Source organism: Parasteatoda tepidariorum, chromosome 2 (genome assembly GCF_982258835.1).
Source record: "Parasteatoda tepidariorum strain Cologne lab strain chromosome 2, Ptep-v5.0, whole genome shotgun sequence".
NCBI classification, from domain to species: Eukaryota; Metazoa; Arthropoda; class Arachnida; order Araneae; family Theridiidae; genus Parasteatoda; species Parasteatoda tepidariorum.
Genome location: NC_141756.1, coordinates 112,576,472 through 112,595,434, shown reverse-complemented (window position 1 = coordinate 112,595,434; position 18,963 = coordinate 112,576,472). Strand labels below are relative to the sequence as shown.

The following is an 18,963-nucleotide window of genomic DNA, read 5'->3' as shown; positions in this document are numbered from 1 at the left end:
GGCGAGGAGGTCCAATTCCTTGGCCACCTAGATCACCTGATATAACACCGCTGGACCTTTTTCTTTGGGGATTTATAAAGGACAATGTTTACAGGAGGATCGTGTCGAACATTGATGACCTAAAAGCCAGAATTACAACCGCAATAGCCTCTGTGGATGCCGACATGCTTGCCGTCGACTTGATATTCTCCGTGCGACGAAGGGGGCACACGTGGAAGTTCATTGACAAGGAACTTTTGAAACTTTTTGAGTCTATCTAACCATTTATGTTATTAATTTTAATCTATCTTTATTATTATATGAGTTATTAAACATCAAAATGGGTCCGGGACTTTATAAACACCCTGTATTTTTTATTATTCCACTCAAGTTCAAATACATTTTTTGAAACTTGTGATGACACTTCATGTTAATACAGTTATTTTTAATTATTAATTCATTCAATAAATTTAATGAATTAATTTCAGTTTTTTATGGGAGAAAATCTTATTATTATTTTATAAAAAGTAACTAAAATAAAAATTTTCTTTTTTGACCTAGGTAGAAATTCACTTTTAATTTTTTTTTTTTTTTTTTGCATTACTTGTTTTTTTTATAACCGTTATTGAACAGCAAACCAAATTTTGAGTTTACGACTTCCAATGTTCAACTCCACAGACATCCATCCAGAAGACAAAGGAACTCCGGAATCAAGTATTGGAAGATATTTTGCCTAATGGAGCACTTTTTGATGAAACTAATCCGCATTTGCGTTTTATGGAGAGGAAAACCTCTCCATAAAGGCAAGGGGACTCCATGATCCGTCTACCACTGAGGATATTTTACGTAAGCACTGTGGTCGGTTCGGAATTCGAATAGATCAGCCATCGCTGGGATTCGAACCTGGATCACCTCATTGGGAGGCAAGCACTCTATACCCTGAGCCACCACGGTTCATCAAGTATTATCACTTAGTAAATGTTAATTTCAAATTATATTATACGCATTCCAATAACGATATTAGATTTGAAATTACGATTGAAGATATTATTCTCAAATAAAATTAAAAACAGAGATATGTTTAAAATTGCATTTTATATTACAATTTAACAGTTGGAGAAATATATTTTAATAAGTTATTTTCAGAAAATATTAAAATTGGGTAATAAAAAAAAATAATTGCTTTTCTCATACACATACAAATTTATATTTTATCATTAGAGAGATTATTATTATTTTTTTTTTAATATTCATGAACTAAGAAAACTATCACGCATTAAATTAATTAGCATCATTATTTTAATTAACATTGTACGCTAACTAAATAAATTTTTAGCTGTGCTCTTTCTCAATAGGTCAATTAAGCATTAACTCCATTTTCATTTCCTCCATTATAATTAGGCAAATATAGTTGCTATGCAAAATACTCTTATGATTAAGAAGATGTCAATTATGACTTACTCAAACTGTAATAAACTAAATTCAACTTCTTTAGGAGGTATAGGCACTTTGTTTGAACCATCACTTTTATCTATTGCCTACATAATTGCACAAATTGGCCCACTATAAAATTTTAAGCTTTTCATTAATAATCAGACAATCACAGATATAAATTATTTTATCGTTAATGAGATTAATATTTTTGTTAGAGTAAAATCGTTGTCCGTGAGTGTCAATTATATCTCTAACAACCTATTTTTTGTTATTGCTCGATTTGCCTCCTTCTTCCATATCCCCGGTTGAATTCACTGCAGAAATCTGCTCGGAAAATGTTTACTTGAGAAATTCTTCTTTTTTTTCGCTTGTGATAACTCAGCATCAAAAAGTAAATAAATAAATTAAATAAAAAAAAACTACTTTGAATCACTTTTAATCTAATCTTTGAGTAGGTAGCCTCAAATATACAAATTAATTGGTGCTCACGATATTTTAAGTAAAGAAATTAAGCATAAAATTGCGTTTTATTTGAATTTTTATTTCATTTTGTAAATTCTTTAAACCCCGAAAAATAGCAACCATCTGGAAAATAAGTCCCAAATATTTCGTTGAAAGTTCGCTCAATAGTTTTATATTTTACCATATCTCTTAAAAATTTTTCAACATAATTATAAAACTCTTTTAGCCATCAACAATATGAAATAATTATTCTATTTAATAAATAACTGGAGAAGTATCAAAAATTTTACATCCTTTTAAAGAATGTAATTCTACATGGCAAAATACAAAATTTGAATGAAATCGGTCGAATAGTTTTAATTAATCGAATTTTGGATAATTAAAATTCGATTTTATTAACGTATTTCCCAATTCAATACTATCCTCCATACTTCGAGAGTCAAGACTCCAAATTTGTTAGAAAAAAAAGGTATGTTCGTTTTAAGAAAGTACTTTTTTCGTAACTAAAAATATCGTCTGCACTAACTAACAATCATATTTGAGATCACCCCCTCGACTCTGCTAACTAGTTAGTCCAGACGATATTTCAAATTATGAAATCAGACACAAAAACGTACTTTCTTTGAGTAAAACATATTTGGTAAAATATATTATCCAACATATTTGGATTTCCGAAATATGGTTTGGACTCCTTATGTTAATTTTATTTTTTACGCATTTCACCATATGTCGAGAACTTTTTCAGAAAATTGATTTGCTCAACATTATTTTACAATAAACGAATTTTATAACTTCGAGCAAAATATTTTTCCTTGATTATTTACATAGAGTCCTAGTACTTGAAAATCCGATCATTAGATCAAAATTTATCCAGGGTGTACCGTTTTTCTTTCAGCTCCTTTGTTATTTTTTAGAAATTTATTCAGTATTAAATCATAATAAATAAAAATAATATAAGTAAATTATCTCAGTTCTAAGTCAATGGGATCTTATAAAGTTATAAAACTACATTAAAATGATGCAACGAGCATTGAAGTGTGAATATACTCTAGCCATATTAAAGTAGTCGGAATTTTGACTAAAGATTGATTCAATTTGACGCATGTATCAATAAAAAATTATTGAAACAAGTATTGTCATTAGGTATGAAACTTCCGGTTGAACTTTCAGGCTTAAAAAAAAAGAAAAGAAAAGTGATGGAACACGAGGTAATATAATACATACGAATTAAAACATTGTATAGAATCTTTTGTTACTTGCTTCGTATTCAACGAATAAAATATTTCTGCGATAAAAAAGTCCAGAAAATAAAAGTTTTCGAACCAGCTGTTTGATATTTTCAATTGACACGAAATAACAAACTGGTTTTATGCCAAAATCTGAAATTTTAGCTCATTGAGAGTCTTTTAATCCACAATTTTAAAGTTATAAGCATATTAACAATAATTTTTACTAGGTTTATCTCTGTAAATTTGGAACCATGCAATGGACATTTCGGCTACTTTCCGATTAACTAGAGCCCTCAATTCACCATGACAGGCCCAATTTCAAATCGATTCCAGATCACTTCAATGATTGTTATTTGGGTCGGGATAACGTAATTGGTAGAGCGTTGGACCCGCGTTCGTGAGAACGGGAGTTCGAATCCAGCCGGCACAAGGATCCTCGAATAAATGATGACTGGTGCATGTTAAATATATGGGGGTCGCAATGTCCCCCAAGTTTCCATAGCAAATATATACCTCTGGGGGAGTCGCGATGGCTCAAGATATAGAGCATTCGCCTTACAACGAGGTGAACCGGGTTCAAATCCCAGGGCAGGCCTGTCGATACGAATCCGCATCCGACTTGCATCGACCACAGTGCTGTCGTAAAATATCCTCAGTGGTAGACGGATCATGGTTTAGAGTCCTCTTGTCGTCAGGCTAACAGTGGGAGGTTCTCGTGGTCTTCCTCTCTATGTAACGCAAATGCGGGTTAGTTAAATCGAAAAGTCTTCCACGAAGGCAACTATCTCCCACTACTTGAATAGTCGTAAACCCAAAAATTGGATCAGCTGTTCAACAGTGGGTATGAAATAAAATAAAAATACCGCTGGGAGTACTGAGGAGTTCCCTTGTCTTCTGGATAGGATACAAAATGACAAGGAGTCGAACATTGGTAGTTGTAAACTCAAATTTAGGTCCGTTGTTCAACGACGGATATAAAATACAAAATGATCGTTATTTTAACGAGATATAAATTTACATCTATCCGAGTCATTCGACAGAAGAACAATACAAAGAGAATTTTCGGCAAACAAGCATGGTGCAACCTTAATGAAATTGTTCTTACATTTTAGCTATGTTGGATGCAAACTACAATCGTGTCTTATAAGGTGCAAAAAAATTTACTTAATCTTCAATCATCAAACTAAAAAGAACTGCTTTTTTTCAGGTTCAGGATCTGTTTTCGAGCCCTCGAGGACATTTTAGCCACAGACCAACTGACCCCAGTCATGAACCAACAATAGAACATGTCATCTCGATTTTATACTCTTTAACTTTTTGCCTCTTTTATCTACATGTGGTTTTAGACTTTACATCGACTTTTATCCAAACTTTTACTTTTAGCCATTTACACTCAGGACTTTTATCTAAGTGTTTTTGGTTTAGTGATTTTATTTCCATCTTTAATTTCCTTAGTATTATCGTAATTTTAATTTTTGACATTTATACTGGCGCCTATAGCTTCCATTGGTTTTAAATCCTGCTTTTCATTACCATAATTCTCAGCTAATTCACTCGTAACTGATCACCACTGTATTTTTAGTTCACATATTTATTACGAGGGTTGCTATTTATATTTCTGGCCTTGGCAACAGTAAGTGTTGCTAGGCGACCGCAGACGATTTTAATCGAAAGTTTGATATTTTTAAACATAAATTCAGCAGACGATTTACCATTATAGCTTCATTTGTGTTGTTGACAGTAAATTGAAAAGTTCTTCTCTTTTAAAAAATGGAATTGAATCGTGTACATTTTCGTGCCATTATTTTTCATAACTTTCGACGTGGATTGTCAAGACAAGAGTGCTTCGATGAACTTAATTCTTTATTCAGCGATAAAGCGCCATCCTACCGCACTGTAAAAAATTGGTATAACGAATTTAATCGTGGTTGATGTTCGATCCAGGACGAATCCCGTGCAGGTCGTCCAAAATCCGTTGCTGTGCCAGAAAAGATCGATGCTGTGCGTGAACTGATAGAGCAAGATCGTCATGTGACATACCGTGAGATAGAGGCGTCTTTGGACATTAGTATGACTAGCATCAATAAAATATTGCATGAACATTTGAGCGTGGATCCCGCATAATCTGACAAACGCTCAAAAAAACACTCGTGTCGATTGGTGCAAGGAAATGTTGGAAAAATATGTTCAAGGCACATCAAAGGCTGTGTATAACATCTACACAGGTGACGAATCATGGATCTATGCATATGAGCCGGAAACAAAACAGCAATCAACTGTATGAGTCTTCCAAGACGAGGCAAAACCAACAAAAGTTGTTCGAGGAAGAAGCACATCGAAACAAATGATTGCCTGTTTCTTCGGCATTAACGGTCATGTGGCAACAGTGGCGTTAGAGCAACGCAGGACGGTCAATTCTGAATGGTACACGACCATTTGCTTGCCAGAAGTCATCGAAGAAATTCGAAAAAAGCAGAAGAACAGGCGAATCATTCTTCATCATGACAATGCGAGCTCTCACACATCGACTCATACAAAGGCATTTCTGACGGAGCGAAAGATCGAACTGATGGGTCATCCACCGTACAGCCCTGATTTGGCACCCAATGACTTCTTCTTATTCCCACACATCAAAAATAAATTACGTGGACAACGATTTTCGATCCCCGAAGAAGCGGTTGATGCATTCAAAACGCATGTTTTGGAGTTACCTCAATCGGACTGGAAAAAGTGCTTTGAAAATTGGTTCAAACGCATGCAAAAGTGTATTGATCATCATGGAGAATATTTTGAAAAACAATAAAACCAATTTCGATCCAACATGTTTGTTTTTTCATTATTAGGCCAGAAATATAAATAGAAACCCTCGTACATATTGTATTTTTAGTTTACATATTTAATGCAACAATTTAACTTTTAATCTCCGTATACCGCCCTACCTATCTTTCCTGTTGTCAGCCTATAAAGTTGAAAGTTAATTTATAAAAACTTACTAAAATGTCAGTTAGATCTATTCTACTCTGAAATTATTCATCGCAAGTTAAGAACCTAATCGAAGTGACATATTCAATTACATCAAAACCTCCATCGACTTCTTTGCATGAAATTGAGATCATTATTCAATAAACATTCTAGCTCATTGTTACATCTAAATTATTTCATTAAGGGGAGTTGAAAGGATTGCTTTATTTATTTATTGTCCCTCCTCAGTATCTTCTTATCCCATCAATTGATCACTATGAAATAATAATTCCTTCGAAAATATTTGAAAGGGATCAGACGCACAAGAATTCGAACACCGGTGTTTAGAGAGAGAATCGAATTGTCTCTCCCCTTTTTCTTGGTAACCCACTTTCTCTCAGCACCCAAACACCCAATTACAAGAGAGAGAGAAAGGAGTCGTTTGCTCCACCCGCTCCAAGAGTTTTTAAACTGAAAATCGGCTGACCGATTCCTCATTTGGACCGTAAGGATCGAACATAATCCGTGTGTCGTGAATCTCTTTAGTGTCTCTCCCAAAAGAGGATTTTCACTGGATATTTATTTTGTATTATACGCGGCTGTAATCATCCACAGGTGAGGACTGCACTTTCTTTTCATTCATTTAAAATAATGCTTTTTTTAAGGTGTTCATTTTATTATCAGTTAATTCATTTAAAAATAAATTTTGCATAAATAGTTCTTTTTATTCAATTTATAATTCTCAGTTCAAATTATGATTCCTTATTGAATATTTCTTTGGTGATTACTCTGCAGATTATCTATCCAATGGACAGATTTAGAAAGAAATTTTTTTTTTTCGTTTCCTAATCTGTAAATTCTAATATAATAATAAGATTCTTTGTAATAATAAGATTCTTTGTAATAATAAGCTTCTTTGAAAATAAGATTCTTTGTTGGAACAACGGCAATGGTTGCGCACATTTTAAATGTTATTTATTTACTTCTCGTTATCTAAAAAATCAGATTTCTGGAATCAAACATGAGCTGATAGAATCAATCAATTTAAATGAAAGGAATTAAATAGTTTAAAATATTAAAATAATTAAGAAAATATCATTTATTGATTTTTTGATGTCTAAAAATCAAGTTAAAACAATCAAAAATTTAATTAACAGAATGAGAGAAGCAAATTTTTGAATTTTAACGAAAACAAATAATGTGCACATTACCTTAGTAAAATGCGGAAAACTCTTGATTCCGCACTTTAATGGAACGCATCCAATAGCTAGGTAATGTGCACATTAAGGCCTTTAAAGCTTCATCAGTAACATATGTTACGCAAAATAATTTCTAACGTAACCTTGCAAAAAGAGTTGAATTTGTTTCTTTGCCGATGGCAACAGGAGATATACCTTAATTAGATTAAAAAATGGCTGACATTCTTCAATTGAAAGAAAATGGTAATAATAATAAAATGCTTGCGTTGTTAAAATGTTGGAATAATCCATGACATGATTTATGTAAATTGCACGCGAATGACCCTACTTACAGAAGTATATAAAAGCGGAGAAGTAATTCTCTATTTTTATGACGTTTTTAAATTATTCTAACGTTAAATTGATAGTGTTGATTAATACAGATTAGACGTTATATGAACTCATTTTCTCATTTTAAGTACAAATGAAAAAAAAACAACAACATAAAAACATGTTAAGGAAGCATTTCGAAGCAGAAAAATCGTCTTAATCATATTTATTTAATTTCTTAAAAAAGAACTTATATTTTGAAATCATGACGCTAACCTTTTTTTACGAATATCATGCTAATACTAAATTTGTCATCTACAAATCCACAATAGATGGATGTTAAGCATCAGCGTAGAAATTTGTCACTGTCATAGTATGTGTTAGTGTGATTTGTGTTCTTAATTCATTCCGAAAAATGTCTGAAAATGTATGGATAAAGCTTAACTCAGTCGAATTTTAAGTACTCACACCTTTGCACAATTTCGTAAATCAATACTCAATATCATGAAGTTAATTATAAAATCACTTTATAAAGTCCTGACTAGAAGCAGTTATATATTTAAAGAAAAAAACAACCTTAAAATGTTGGATGTAACGAAAGAAAAAATTTAAAAAGATCTGAGATATAAAAATGTATTCTAACAATTGTATTGATGTGGTATTTTAAATTTACATAGTCGTCATTTTGTACAACATTCGTCATTCTCAAAACTGAATTATTCACAAGCAAAACAGAGGTTTTTTTAAAAATAATTTAATAAATAAATTTAAGGAGAATCAGAGTTGCAAGCATCTCATCGGGAAGTTTTTAACTATTATTTAATTATGGACAAAATAAAAGCGTTTATTTAATTTATTTTATATATTTACTATGCGTCAAGAATCAGCATGTTAATACAGTAGGGAACCGATTATCCGGAACGATCGGGACCATCGCTTTTCCGGATAACTGATTTTTCCGGTTTTCTGAATCACTACAAAAAGTTATTGTTAAACCCAACTAAAAAAAAAAAAAAAATATGGAAATAATCTTAAAAAGAAGAAAAAACGATGAAGTAACACACTAATGATTATTTCCAAAGTGATGGTAAGGTAAACATCTTTCAAAAAAGAAAGAAAAATCCTAAAATCTTATGAGGAAAAAAAATTTTTTATATAAAAATGGCGGGAAAATTTCTCGAATTTCGTTCCGGTTTTTTGGCTTTCCGATTTCCGGATGACGGGTTCTGTACTGTATTTGTAAATGAGATATATTTTCTTGATATAAGTTCCTTTTTTAAAAGAAGACAATATGGTATTACAACCAGCATTATTTTATACATATTTACTTTAATTATTGTGCTTTCAGTAACTTAGGATGTATAAGTTTACTTTTACAGTTGTTTCAAAATGCCTGACACTTAGGGTTTAAGCACTGTTACAATTTTCATTCTAAAATTACGGTAAAATAACCGGCATCAATTTGTCCACCCAATTAACCTTAAAATGTATAGGGAAAAACATTTTCTAACCTTTATGGTTTTGAATCCGTTTACTGGTTAAAAGACCATGAATGCAAATCTATGCGGCTAGCATGAAAATACTACTAGACTTTTTTGAGTTCAGCTGCTTAATGTTGCCGCCATGAGTGAGAGTATCGTATTCTTATAGACCAGGGTTGCTGGACACTGGAAATTCTTCATGTGTTGATATATATCATTACCTTCAACACATGAAGAATTTAAAATAATCGTAAATTATCGTGGTTTCAACGCTGGTACTTGAACCACCGTTCGGTAGATCATGAAATTAGCCTTCTCTGCTATAATATGTACACAGCTGCTTCATTAGGAGGGTCTAGTTGTTGGTGCGATTAAATGTTGGTCGTTTAACCGTATTAGGTGAAAGAAGTTAATAAACGGTTTTACTCACAATTAACAGCCATCTTATGTTTGGTTATTTGACCGTTTTATTTGAGTATGGTAAAATATCAATTAAATAATTTGTTAACCATTTTTTTTCCGAAAAATTTCTAAGAGTGTGTCTGAGTATATTGCTTAAACAAGTATACTACTGCTATTGATGAGAGGACGAAACAAGCTCGGGTCTCGAATCGATCCGAAAAGAACTTAGAAATCTGTTGCTTTGAGAGCAATAATAAACACGTTACCACAAAAGCATTCACAAGATGTTGAACTGCTTCTCATTAATTATATTGTCTCTAAAAAATTATACAGTAATGGACGCTTTCAATTAAGCTCAATGCGTGCCTTGAAAGAATATTTGGACCCTTAGACAGTTTTTTATCAGATTATTAATTCTAATTTTTATTAATTTTAAAGTTCAAACTACATAATTAATTAGATTGCCAAAACAAAATGTTCTAAACTGATATAATTTTTGATACAGTTCAGTCCCTGTGCAGCAAATTATGATTTTTCATGGATCTTAGATGCATCATTCCAATCTCTCAAAAAGCGGAACGCCCCTTTTTTTCATTCATTTCAAATATTTTTATTTTCAGTCTTTTCGAAGTGTGAATCATGTAACTTGTTGCATTCGCAACAAAATATTTTTTAAACAAATTTTTTTTTTTTAAAATTCAGTTTAAACCGTTAGTTTTAAATCATGATTCACTTTTATAAAATCAAATCATTGGATAGACTCATTCACACGTAGCCGTAATCTTTTCTTTATTTAAAATAATTCTGCATTATTTAAATAGTTAATCGCATTATTAACCACTGCACACAAAAAAAGGGTTTTTTTTAAAAACATGTTTCACGAATCCTTATTGAATATGTTATTCAAAAAAACATTAAGTAATGTTATTGTTACATTAGATATCGCTTTGAAATGTTAATAATTTTATTACAAGATGAAAAACATAATGATCGAAGAAGATATCAAAGAAAAGTTTTTTAGAAGATTTTTAAGAAAATCAATTTTGATTAGGAACTGAAACTAATACGCGGCATTGTAATCGTAAAGCAGCAAAACTTCGTAAGGTAAAAAAAATGCTGTAACTAAGGTCGATAACTAGACACAGAAAGTGTTTATTATTTGATTGATTTTTAACTTATATCTAAACTTTCGGGTTCAATTATTTTTATACAAAAATAAGAGATAATTCATTTAAGAAATCTGCTAAAAAAGATCATATGTATACTAAAACAACTTAAAAAAATTTACAGAATGTATAAATTTTTTTTAAAGCATGCAATGAATGGCTGTAAACTTCAATTTAATGTATGTATAGAGAGCAAAATAAAAACGGAACAATTTAATGATTTTACATTAAATGATCATATTATTCAAGACCTGATAAATGATACAATGATCATGTTATTCACAGCTTAAGATTCCATGATCATATAATTCACGTGTTAAGATAGAATCTTAATAACTTTAAAATATTTTAACTAATGAGTGGCATATGATATTTTCAATGACGAAATCTGACACAAAAACGAACAATTTCTGAATAAACATACCCTTTTTTGACAGAGTTGGATTTTTTTTATCTGAAAAATATGAATTAGCGGGGAAAGTGCTGTAATGACACAGCAGAGTGGTCAAAAGTTCGTTTCCTGTTCAATTTTAATAATATTGCATTTCCATATTTTTGACATCATTTAAAAGAATCTAAACATTTTTCAACATAACTGCAAAATACGTACGTTTAAATATAATGCAGAAAAAAAAATTCTTTTTTTTATGTATTTATATTTTTTTTTGTTGAATTCAATAATGATCTAAAATATTTGAACTATAAGCTTCATAACTGGAAATATTTGTATAATTTTTTAAGCGCGTTTTTTTAAGAGATGGGATCCAAAATTTGAACCCAATCTGCAAAATAGTTCGTCAGAATAGAAATTTAAAAAAGATTTTAACGTTTTATTCGTTAGAAACTATTCCGCAGATTTCGATCCAATTTTGTATTTTGTCATTTAAAATTACTATAAAATTTACATTTTAGAAACTTTTCTACCATTATCAAAATGAATGCCAAAAACAGCAAATAATTTTTAAAAAGTACAATACTCTAACCTACGCTACGATATAATTCCAGAGATACAGTTCAGTAGATATTTTTAAATTTTGACCTTCTTTTGCTTGAAATATTGGACTTTTATTTTCTAAATTTCCGTCTTTAAAAAAGGTGAATATATTTGGAAAAAACGCATTTTGGTGTATTTGATTTAGTTAGATGGATCGCAAAAATCTGAACATTTAATCATAAGCCATTCAAGGGTTCGGTTATTTACTTTGTGCTCTGAATATTTAATGTTTAAGACTCACCCCCATACTTAGGGAACACAAATTTGTAGAAATTTCTTTTTTAGTTTATTCTGTGTTAGTTACATCGCAGAAAATTATCGGGAACCCATATTTAATAATGATCAGAATGCAAAATAGATTAAAGAACAATAAAAGAGAGACTAGAGAAAAGTAGTCTGATATCGATTTCAAAGTGTTTCTTATTATATAACCATGACAAATATGTTAAAAGACGTAAAAATTCTTAAAAAATACCCCTAAAAATGCAAAAAAAAAAGCCATTAAAACCGGTCAAAAAGTAAAGTTAAATTAAAAAAAATAATGCCCTTAAAACATGTTTTATAATAGTTTTTTCTATGAAAAAAATGAATCAGATATTTTACCTAAAAAATTTATTTATTAGTTTTTAGTTATATAGTTTATAAAGAGGAATTTATTAATTATTAGGTACAGTCATCAAGAACATAAGAGTTGAAATGTATTTTTTTTAATATTCTTCAAATTGAAAGAATGCGTAAATGTCCAAAAGCAAATTCTACTTATAACTTGCAAAACAGCAACACTAGGAAAACAACAGAATTCAATGCAAATTTTTACACTTATTTATAAAGGAATTCACAAGCAAAAGGTGTATAAAGTAATAACAAATATCATTCAAAATTCTTAAAAAATAAACTAAAAAGGTAAAAAATCTTAAAAGTGAAAAAATGACTAAAAGAAAACCTTGAATAATGTCCGATTAAAAAAAAAATAAAAACAAACATGTAGAAAAAAAAAGAATGCATCTATCATCACCATTTTAGTACTGTTTATAATCTATAAACACTATAAAAATATTTACACTTAAAGTAAACGGCATTTAATTTATTCCAAAAATGTGATACATACTGTAGGAGTTTAAATAGCTTAGTAAGAAATTTAAAAATGTCGTTTTTTCAATTATTTTCATTTTCAATTATTTTCATTATGCTCCGCCCCCTGCTCGCTAACGCTCGCCAACCCCCGAGAATTGCTACGCAATCCTATGTGGTTCACGCCGTGAACCATGGCTCGCTGAGCTCGCTCGCCAATGAACACAATGTTCTAGCACAAAGACATAATATATTATCATCAAAGACATAGTATTTTATCATCAAAGACATAGTATTGTACTTATGTAGAAGAATTCTACCAATGTTCTTATTGGCTTTTAAAAAAGTATATTAGCTATTTAGCAAAATAAATTATCAAATATTGCTTCACTAATATTCTGCATTTTAAAGCGTGAAAATTCAATGCATAAATAAACGCGAATATAAAAAAATTCAATGCATTCAATGCAAACACTTAAACGTTTTTTAGACGTTTAGGTAGCTCCCAGTAGAAAAATATCAATTCAAAAGCGGCCTTTTAAAGCATTCTCAATTGAATTAATTAATTAATTCCTAATTGAGTTTAAATTAAATATTGTCATGTTTTTAGTGCATGAATCTGAATTGAACAACCTGATAATGCTCACTCTGGTTATTGTTATCTGGTTGCTCACTACGTGCTCTTGCGCGCCGAATCCAATCAATTTAAATGAAAACTGTTGCCAGCGCGAGAAAAGAAATATCATCGGTTTTATTGATACATACGTACGTATTAGCGTTTTATATAATAAGATAGATAGATAGATGAATGCAAATTATTAGAAGAGAACTTCTCCGTTGCGGAATCCTAAGTTATCATCTCATATAATTTATTCAAAAATTTTCTTTTCAGTATTGAAAACTTCCATGGCTTACTCTAGGTTTGTCTGAACTCATTTTTCCTACTCTTTAAATTAGTATTGAAGGTGAAAGAGAATTTGCGACGAATTTTTTTTTTCCTTCAGTAGTAAGGCGTAAGGAAGCAGGCGCTACAATTCAATCAATCCCATTCTAAAGCCCCAGAGAGCCCCTTATATCTACTATAGAGGAGCCATTCTTTCGAGTGGCCTATTCGCAATGGGATGTGGTATAACTAGTACAACGAATATTAAACAACAATTCACCACGGGGCATCACTTCTTGATCATTTTGCAACAATTATGAAAAATAACAAGCTTTTGTTAAATTTTAATATTTTTAGCTCAAAATATTAGATGCATTTTTAAGGAAAGCTAAGAAACGCATTTCTAAATTTATTTCTAGGACAATCATTAATATCTGAAATAAAATAAAAACTAACTAGTCAAGAATAATTCGGCAACTGGCAAAAAAAAAAACGATAACTCATATTGAAGAATTCTAAAATAGAATTACTTCAAATGAGAAGAAAGTAAAAAGAGAATAAGACAATGTTATGTATTTAATGAGAGGAGCTACTTTAGTATAACTATTGAATTTATTTTTACAAGTGAGAGTTACGGGGAAAAAGGTGTCTTTCACACATTGACCTTTTAAGACAATGACTCTTCCTCACAATTGATTGTTATATTTTATTTTGATTGTTTTTATGCGATTGGCTATCTTTTAAAATATCCAATGAAAGTGTTTTATGCTTTCATGAAATCATCATTACTAGGAAAATGTCCAACTATTTTAAAATTGAATAAAAATGTGATATAATAACCAGGGCTAGATTGTGGATTATAAATGAATTTTTAACGCTTTTTTATGCAGTCTTGGTAGTTTTATTTTCCTTCATCATTATTGCCCATTGGCAAAATGAGTCTTGGTTTGAATTTGATGGCGGTCACAGTTTTCAACTGTAATAGTAAACAGAGCGCATGTGTTGCTATGGCGACCGCTGCTGTTTTTCTTTTTACTTTCACTAGCAGGCATTTTTAATGTATTTACCTGATAATAATTTAAAGTATTTTGATTTTCTTTTTTAGTATTAACGTATAATGACTGGCTTGACGGTGATTTCAATATAAATATATGAATACTAGTATTTTGTGACGTCTTGAAACGCGTACACAGGCAGGATATGAAAACCAATCCGACGACAAACATCAAATGGAGACATTTAAATGCTTCGTGAATGGATAACATAATTTATTTTTTTCTTATTGAGTCGCATAATTAGCATTCCTTAAGTCAAATCTTTTTTTTTCCTCAAGTACTAATGATCATTTTTCAACTCCTTGTAATCGCTCATTTTGTTACGATTAATATATTAACTAAATTTTCTTATTTAAACTACAATAATTGCGTTTTTTTTTTCAAATTGTTCTTTGCTCTTCTGGAAAATATCGATTTTTAAGGAAGGGAGGAAAAAAGTGGAGCCTCCAGGTGCCCAGGGATTATTAATATGAATAAAATTTTATTCTCAAACTAAAATGTTTTCTATTAATGGGCAATAAGGAGACTTCGCACTCTTACACTAGCTTCAGTACGCTCCCATACAGAAGCAACTACGCATGCTCGAGTTTATTTTAGATGTTACGTACCTTTAACGTTATGTTGGCGTGATTTAAGCTACAGGAGGGCTGTTAAATATTATTTTCTGTTTAAGCCTACCTTCGAACTAAAAACATGGGAATTAGAAGAATAAAATACGAATTACAAGAAATTTAGGAATGAATTATTGATAAAATTTAGAAATGAATCGTGTGATCTGACAATCATTGATTCATTCAATAAAAAAATAATTTTATTGGTTTTTGTTTAATATTATGGTTGTCTAACTGCACTTATTCCATAAAAACAAAAACTATTATTTTTGCGCCATTTCAAAATTATAAATCATATATATTTTAACTGTACAATTTAGTTAAACGAAGTTAAATAATTAATAAAATTCTTTTTTAAATATTAATAGTAATAAACTGCAGTCTTTATTGTTGAATGAATCAAAATCTATTAAATTTTTCTGCTCACAGATCCGTAGAGCAAATCACATCGAGTCGTATGCCACATCCATTGTAAATATTTTTCTTGATTTTGTGGTCAAAGTTAAAATGATATTCCACTACGTTAGCGTTTTCTACTTACGGATTTTTTGCAAAATCTCTTATTTTCACTAACGTTAGGTTTAATATTTTTTCATAGGCGCATGCGCAATTACAAATCTTACGCACGGATGCTAACGTAAATTTACGAAATCTCCCTATTAAATTGAAATAGTTTTCGTGCGCGTTATTCTATCCTAGTTTGAATATTGCAATAATTCATCTCTTCAGAATTATGTTATGGAAAAAGTAGTTTCTGAACCATATAAATAATAAATATTTATATCATTCATTTTGTTTCCTTTAATCCAATAAAGTGTTCGCAATAGTTTTGTAGTCAATTAAATTTATGATATAAAATACCTCTTACGTGAGGAGCATGAAACAAGCGGTGCGTGTTCCGTTGACAAACAAAATAAAAAAAAATTTATGTACGCACCGGAAACAATGAGTTTAATTGCTTCATTAATAAACAATTACAATACAATTTAGAAACAATGATTGTATTTATGCGCAATCGAATTTGATCGGTCAACTTTTCATTATCTTTAATCAGTAAATTGTCGATAACTGTGTATGAAATTCATGTAAACGTTTTGGAAGGCAGCTCCTTTAGTTTTCAAAATGTTAATGGCGGTTTTCTTTCTCTTGTTTTATTTAATTGTTTAACAGTTGTTTTTATTTAATTGTTAACAGCGGATTTGGCGAAGGTTTTCTGTATGGAAATTACGTATAGCGTGCTAAATTAAAAACACTGCGCAACAGCTTTTGATCAAAGGAACGGAATTTTAAGCACAAATAACTAATATTCCAATATTTCATCGCATACGTTTCATACATTCTAAGTTGTGAGAAGAGATAAATTTAAATACTTACATTAATTTATGTGATATGAATAATTTGAACGATATTTTAGAAATGAGATCAGAAAAAAAAACTAACTTTCACTTAAGAAACACTCTTTTCCCCCCCCGATAGATTTAGACACTTGACCCTCAAAATATATTTTATTTTATAACCGGCGTTCGACAGCCGAAACATTTTTTGAGTTTATGACTATCATTGTTCAACTCTGCAGCTTTTTAATTTTTGAGCTCAACCCAGAAGACAAGGGAACTCCTGGATCGGGGCAAACTAGCTTTGCGAGGGACTTTTTAATGATACTAACTTCCATTTGCGATACGTAGAGAGGAAAATCATAGAACCCTCCTACGGTTAGCCCGACGAAAAAGTGAGTCTAACTCATTTCATTGAGGATGCCTGTTCTGCGGTCATTGCGAACCGGTAAAAAGAGTTCGCATGGACCACTAATCGCTGGGATTCAAACATGGCTCTATCCCCTGAGTTCAGGTGGTAAATCAGTTATTATTTTGAAAGAATAAATGTAGATTTCAAGATTCTTCCAATCGCTAACAGTTTATTTATAAATGCATAGCCTGAACTATGGACTCTCCAGCACGGGGTGCTGAGGATGTTTACAGCATCTGCAGATTATTTTCGCCTGTTTTCTTTTAATTTTTAAAAAAAGCATTGAGAAAAATTGCTTCCTTATTAAAACATCTCTAAATTTGTTCTTAAAGCTTAAGAAAAACTCTGCAAAGAACAAAAAGTTAAGAATTTGTTTTTCTTCTGTTAACTTGATTGCAGGCTTAATTGTATAGAGATTTATTTAATTTATTTTTCGAATTAATTGCATAAAATTCAACTTAAATTTAGATTTCAGGAAACTCAATTCCCACTCAATTTTCAGGTAAAAAAATTCCCTGGCTTTCCTAGATGTATCAGATAAATTTCAATGAAAATCCAGACCATATTTTATCTGTACCATGCAACCTTTCATCAGAAAACTTAAGAGTTTTATTTTATTTGTAATGCGCAATATTAGATTTTGTGAATAAAAAAAAAATATCATTGAATGAGGATGAGAACATGTCAGTTGGATTATTTAACCCGATTCTCAATTACCCATACTGACAACTCTAAGACCGGTTATTTCCAGGTATAACGTAAGAATTTTCCAGCTTCTTGTAAAAAAAATTACAACTTTCTTTGACTATTACCTGATTTTTGGAGTTAAAATAAAATTCTCTGACAATCATAAGTTCTCCCTGAGCTGTGAGAACCTTGTTTTATATAAATTTTTTCAGAATCATATATTTGCGAATTCTGCAGCTAGTAGGTTAGATAACTTTTTACACTAATAATCTCGAATTATGTTCGCAGAGAATTTCGGATTTATAAATATAGTGCTGCAGATAAATTCTGCAAATCTGTTAACAACTTTAGCAGAAAAAAACATCGTCATGGTCTTTCTTTATATTAAAACTGAAAACATCTTTTAGTCGGGTGTAAAAATGTTTTACTCCGGTAATTTCCTGAAAGCACCCTCCGTCACCGACTTTCACAATTGAAGAAATAAATTTATAGAAAATATTGAAATTGTGCAAAACCATTGTAACAAAAGAGCTCACTCTTAGATGTAAACAACTCATTACAAAATTGTTAAGTAAATATTCATTAACTAGGAAAAGATTTCATCTTTACAGTTAACTGTTCCCCTTGGCTAAGCAAACTTGGTTTTGGAACTCTTAAATCAAAATATAATAACTCAATCATATCAAAAACATTTAAATGTGATAAATTAAGTTTATGATAAATTATAGTTTAGGTAATCGTTATAATATTCACTTTTTAATATTTTTATCATTAGAATTATAAATAATTCTCATAAAATTGTCATTTCTTCTTCTGATCTTAGAACATTGACAATGAAACTTTTAACTAAATGGAGTCGGAGTCGAGAAAATTTTTTTTGCGATAATGATTCCTGCAAAATTTTATTCGATTCCTCAGCCCTGATTTCAGAATCTCTTCTAGAATATTCACAAAATCACAACGCGCGAGAAAAAATATAACTTTCTAAATACTATATCGTTTGCAATCTAACAAATGATTTCTAATGTTGCCATCAGCATACTTTATAAATCGTTTGCGACTTTCAAGGATTTTATCAACCAATGATTTAACTGCTTAGGAACATAATCATTGAATAGAGTTGTTTTTAAATGTGTGCTTATAGTGTACCCTTATTTCATCTCAATTTTTTATTTTTATTTACAGATTGAAATGCGACTATTGTCTTTCACCTTACTGTTACTAGCATCATTAGGTAAGAACTGTTATATTAACTTAATTTTTAAGTAGAACTATTACATTATATTAAAATAAA

At 30.6% G+C, this 18,963-nt stretch overlaps 2 protein-coding genes across 2 annotated transcripts in view; one reads left to right on the top strand and one right to left on the bottom strand.

Annotated features, from left to right (window-relative positions):
- Positions 1-18,963, bottom strand: part of Ufl1 (UFM1 specific ligase 1) — a 178,834-nt gene that overhangs the window by 159,463 nt on the left and 408 nt on the right. The gene's annotated exons all lie outside the window — the stretch shown is intronic.
- Positions 6,468-18,963, top strand: part of LOC107449755 (uncharacterized) — a 35,277-nt gene continuing 22,781 nt past the window's right edge. Inside the window, exons 1-2 of the mRNA XM_043051738.3 lie at positions 6,468-6,680; positions 18,855-18,903. Coding sequence (XP_042907672.2) covers positions 18,861-18,903 — 43 coding nt within the window. The 5' untranslated portion in view covers positions 6,468-6,680; positions 18,855-18,860. The remainder of the gene's footprint in view (positions 6,681-18,854; positions 18,904-18,963) is intronic.